The 4,665-nt window shown below is 57.5% G+C and overlaps 1 protein-coding gene across 8 annotated transcripts in view; it reads left to right on the forward strand.

Annotated features, from left to right (window-relative positions):
• The first annotated feature begins 898 nt into the window (after window positions 1–898).
• The window catches only part of EBF3 (EBF transcription factor 3), a 118,425-nt gene continuing 114,658 nt past the window's right edge, over window positions 899–4,665 (forward strand). For 3 of the 8 annotated variants that reach the window (XM_027528815.1, XM_027528818.1, XM_027528820.1), the window contains exons 1-4: window positions 1,428–1,561; window positions 1,667–1,823; window positions 2,184–2,247; window positions 2,939–2,994. In XM_027528815.1, the coding sequence (XP_027384616.1) occupies window positions 1,428–1,561; window positions 1,667–1,823; window positions 2,184–2,247; window positions 2,939–2,994 (411 nt within the window). Of the gene's footprint in view, window positions 1,562–1,666; window positions 1,824–2,183; window positions 2,248–2,938; window positions 2,995–4,665 lie in introns of all 8 variants that reach the window. The other 5 variants (XM_027528816.1, XM_027528814.1, XM_027528821.1 and 2 more) reach the window with 4 other exon arrangements.

Consider the following 4,665-nt stretch of genomic DNA (forward strand, 5'->3'; position numbering starts at 1 on the left):
CGCAGCCGGACACCGGGCCCCGGGTCGCCGGAGAGGCCGGGCGCGCTTCCTGTCCGCCCAGGGAGCCCGGAGCCTTCTTTGTCACTCGCTGCGCCTAAGGACAGGCCGGGGGACGGGGTCTCCCGTGGCCACGGGGAGAGAGAGCGCGCATCGGGCAGAGCCCGCCTCCGACGTGGGTGCCCCAGCCCGACACACTCGGTGGCCTCCACTGGGGCGGAGAGCTCGAGCGCCCCGCGAGGCCCAGCCGGGGGCACATCGGCCCCCCCCCCCCCCCCAGCAGCCTTCGGTCGGCTTGCAAACCGGGCTGAACTGCGCGCCCCGCCTTAGCCGGGGAGCCCTGCCCCACCCCTCCAGCCCCCGCCCCGGCCGGGTGCTCGCCCCTCCAGCCCCCTGTCTGCGGCCTGCCGGCTTCTACCCGCCTCCCGCTCTGGGCCGCCCCGCGGCGACCCGCGGCCCCTCGCGTTTACGGCCAGCGTCTGGGCAACTGGGGGCGCCCCTGCGTTTTACCCTCTCCTCCCCACCGTGCTTTGACTTGTGTGGCTGATGTCGGGAGGAGGGGTTGAGGGGCCAGGCTGCAGCCGCGCACTGCCTGTCTGTCTGCTTTGGAGACTGATTTGGGCGAGGAGAAACTTCCTTGGCGGCGGGTGGGCGCGAGGAGCCGCGGCGCGCGGCTGGGGGCGGCGGCGGCGCTGGGCGGCGGCGGGGCTCGCGGGGCTCGCGGGGCTCGGGCCGGCTCGCGGCGCCGTCAGGCAGTCAGTCGGCGAGCGCGGCGGCGGCGGCGGCGGCGGCGAGGGGCGCGGCGAGGGGCGGCCGCTCCCATATATGGCGCAGGCGCCGCCCCCCGACGTCACCCTCTGACAGCGCCGCTCCCGGGGGCTTCGAGTTTTGGCTCCCGGGAAAGGGTCCATTCCTCGGGGAGAGAGGGCTGAGTTTTGTGCGCCTCCGTCCGCTGCGCGCGCCGCTCCAGGCCCCGCCGCGCCCCGCCTGCGCCCGGGACTGCGCCGCGGCACTCACTGCCCCGTTTATTTGTCTTTGGAGCAGGCGGGCCGCGCCAGAAGCGGGCGATCCCGCAGTGCCCTGCAGCCGCGGACGCCGCCTGGCTAGGATGACACCACGTTGAGCGCGCCTGCAAACAACAACAACAACAAGCACAGCCGCGGCCACCGCGTCCTGCTCCTCCGAAGCGCCGCCGCCGCCGCCGGTGGAGCCGCCGGTGGAGCCGCCTCCGCGCCCCCGGCCGTCCGGAGCGCCCAGCCGCCGGTGTATGTCGCGCCTGCCCGGGACGGGCTGAAGCCGGCGGCGGGCCGGACCGCAGGCGCCGAGCAGGGCCAGTGCGGCCAGGGCAGCCGCCTGCCGCCGAGCCCCCCAGCGCCGCTGCTCGCGGAAGTGCTTTCGGCCGGGAGCGGCGGCCGCCGCCAGCAGTTTTCATGTTTGGGATTCAGGAGAATATTCCGCGCGGGGGGACGACCATGAAGGAGGAGCCGCTGGGCAGCGGCATGAACCCGGTGCGCTCGTGGATGCATACGGCGGGGGTGGTGGACGCCAACACAGCCGCCCAGAGGTACGTACCGGCCGCCCCCGCGCGCCCCGGGCCCGGCCCCGCCGGGTCCCCGCGGCCGGCCGGCGCCGCGCTCCTCACCGGGCCGCTGTCTCTTTCCTCCCGCAGCGGCGTGGGGCTGGCGCGGGCGCACTTCGAGAAGCAGCCTCCTTCCAACCTCCGGAAGTCCAATTTCTTCCACTTCGTGCTGGCGCTCTACGACAGGCAGGGGCAGCCGGTGGAGATTGAAAGGACCGCTTTTGTGGACTTTGTGGAGAAAGAGAAAGTAAGTGCAAACACACAATCACACCCTCCGGCTTCCTAGAAGTGGGAGGCAGGCGGTGCCCCAGCGCGGTGGCCCCGGGTGCCCCCTCGGCGGCGGGGACGGCTCGGCCAGGCGCCCCTGCCGCCGCCACGTGCGGCCGACCGGGCCCGCGGAGGGCTGGGCAACTTCTCTGCGCCCCCGGACTCACTCCGGGCGAGGAGGGCGCTGGGCTTCCAGCAGGAAAGTGACCTCAGCCGCTGCTCCCGGCCGGGAGTCCTGCCTCGCGTGAGGCCAAGGGGCCTCGGTCGTGCAGGGCACCGAGTGCGGTGGCCGCGCCGGACACCAGGCGCACTAAACGCAGTTATTTATCGTTACTTTCAGGAGCCCAACAACGAGAAAACCAACAACGGCATCCACTATAAACTCCAGTTGCTCTACAGCAACGGTAAGTGGCAGCGGCTGCTCCTGCATTCCCGCCCCGCTGGCTCGCTCTCTCTTTTTCCGCGATGCTTAAAGGACGTAAAGATTTCGAGATTAAAATGACACGGATGTAAACACGAAATCTTCTCATGGCATAGAAGGAAAACAAAACACAAACGATCAATAAGTCGATGGCACTTCACATGATTAACCGGTCCGGCTTGAAGTAGAAAGTAAAAAGGGGATCGATGTGGGCGCCAGCAGAACATCACTTTTAAGTGACTTTTTTCAATTTTGCAAATTAATGTTAATTATTGAGATGGGGGTAGCTCTGTGCATCCAGCACAGCTTACTTTCTGTGTACGGATTTTTAAAAAATCCTCGAGAGACACTAGAAAGAGTTGAGACTCTCAGTTTCCATTTTGTGCTTTCTGTTTTCTAAAAATAAATGAGCACATGGGCCCTCTCGGTTCAGCAACCAGGCCTGCTCTCAGCCAGGCAGAGTCCTTTGCTCCTTTCAATGCAAACCCTAAGAGTCTCAAGGTTCTTAATTAAGAAAAAAGAAAAAACGAGTGACTGGGTTTTCTTTCCTGCCTTTCAGAGGCATGCCTAAGTTTTGCTGCATCACCGCGGCAGCAGTCCTGAGCTACCCACTTCCTGTGCCCCCGAGTGCCCTCGCTGAAGTCCTGATGAGAGTTTGTCCCTGTTTCTTGCAGGAGTCAGAACGGAGCAGGATCTGTATGTTCGCCTCATAGATTCAATGACCAAACAGGTGAGAAAGTTTAAGCCTCTTGCACTAGTTTTCACTGCTCAGCTGGGGCTGTCCTGGAGTTTCAGGGAGGAGAGGGCTGGCAAATGGATCTGGTGTATTTGTTTCTCATTTAGTTTTCTTGACATGCTAATAAGAATTCCCTATTTATTGGAATAAATGAAGCGGTTGGTGAAATAGTTTATGTTGTCATTAGAACAGGACATATATGCTTTATTAAATGGCTTGTGATTGGAATCAAATTCTGTCTTAATTAATCATGGTAATTAATATTTGACAGAAAATTTTCAAGATCTCCCCCTTGTATATTTTTAAACGTTTCTCTCTTTACTTGGAATCATTTCATTGATTTCCCCCCCCCCCCATAACAAAGGCAACTAACTCTTTTCCAAAGCCCATTGAGTTGGAGTTGAGTAGTTCATTTTTTTCTCCTTTCCAGTGTGATGGTCTCGTAACAGGAGGCGTGTATTTGGATTTAAAAGTTAAATGTGTTGGGGTGAAAAGTCACCTTGTTCTCCTCTAGTCCATCTTCACCTCTCAGCCCCCCAGCTCCATAATTCAAACTCTGAGCTCCAGGGGTCACCCAAACCCGTCCATTGCTCTGGGGGCAGCTTCTCATCCTTTTCCACTCTCTGTCATACCTTGTAAATAACATAATTACAAGCAGTTCCTTATTAAATTATTTAACTTGTCTTGGTCAACTTTTCCGATCATGACTTGGCTATCAGTCGTGTGATTAAGTGCAGGAGAGCGCTTCATTGCTTTTTGACATTGTGCAGTCTTGGGCTGGTTTTGTGTTGCGTGGTGTGTTGTTGCTTAGTTGTTTTTAAAGATTTTTCCCCCGTTTTCTTAAAATAGCGTTGGGGGAGGAGGCCAATCCAATTCCTCAGTGAAATCCACTTTGCGCAGGTTGATTTAAAATATGCTTCCAAACTGAGCTTCACGCTTATAAATGAAAGTGGCGTCTTCCGTTTTGATGTTAACTTTAAGAATTGTGAGACAAGTGGAAAAGAACTCTCTCGTCCTTCTTGCAGCCCAGCACACATGCTTCGTACTGTCTGCAGGGCAATTAGTTTTCAGATTTTACTTCCCTTTGAAAAAGTTTGTCCTTACCTAGGCAACAAGCTTGCTGGATTTTAGTGTCTGCAGTGGTAAACCAGTGTGGTTTTCTCTTCGAGTAAAACAGATCTGACAGGTAAACTATGGTCTTTCCGACAAAGGCGGTGGAGGCGGTGCGCCCTTGGATAATTATTTCACTAGGATTCAGTGAAGCCTCTGGAACTCCGGCTCCGCGTGGACAGGGTGCTTTTATTTCCTTTGTATATAAGGGCTAAATGTTTTGGGAAATCGCTGTGTTCTAACGAAGAGGTTGATGCAGGCAGCGCTGAGTTTATGCACAGAGGAGGAGGAGGTTTCCGTTTTAAGTGCACTTTTATTGTTCATTTATCCCTGTACCTTTGCAGTATAAACAGTTGAAAATAAAGGCATTTAATCTCCTCTCACTGACGGAGATTGGAGGGGGGGGGGTGGGGAGAGAAGGAAAGAAATAGCCCAGTAACTGATCAAAGAGTCAATGGCGCTGAACCGACAGTTTATGGATTTCTGTTTGTGCTACAAAATAAAAAATAAATCAAATATAAATACGGGGATCCATCCGAGGACGTGCCGCGCTCT

Source organism: Bos indicus x Bos taurus, chromosome 26, assembly GCF_003369695.1.
Source record: "Bos indicus x Bos taurus breed Angus x Brahman F1 hybrid chromosome 26, Bos_hybrid_MaternalHap_v2.0, whole genome shotgun sequence".
In the NCBI taxonomy this organism is placed as follows: Eukaryota; Metazoa; Chordata; class Mammalia; order Artiodactyla; family Bovidae; genus Bos; species Bos indicus x Bos taurus.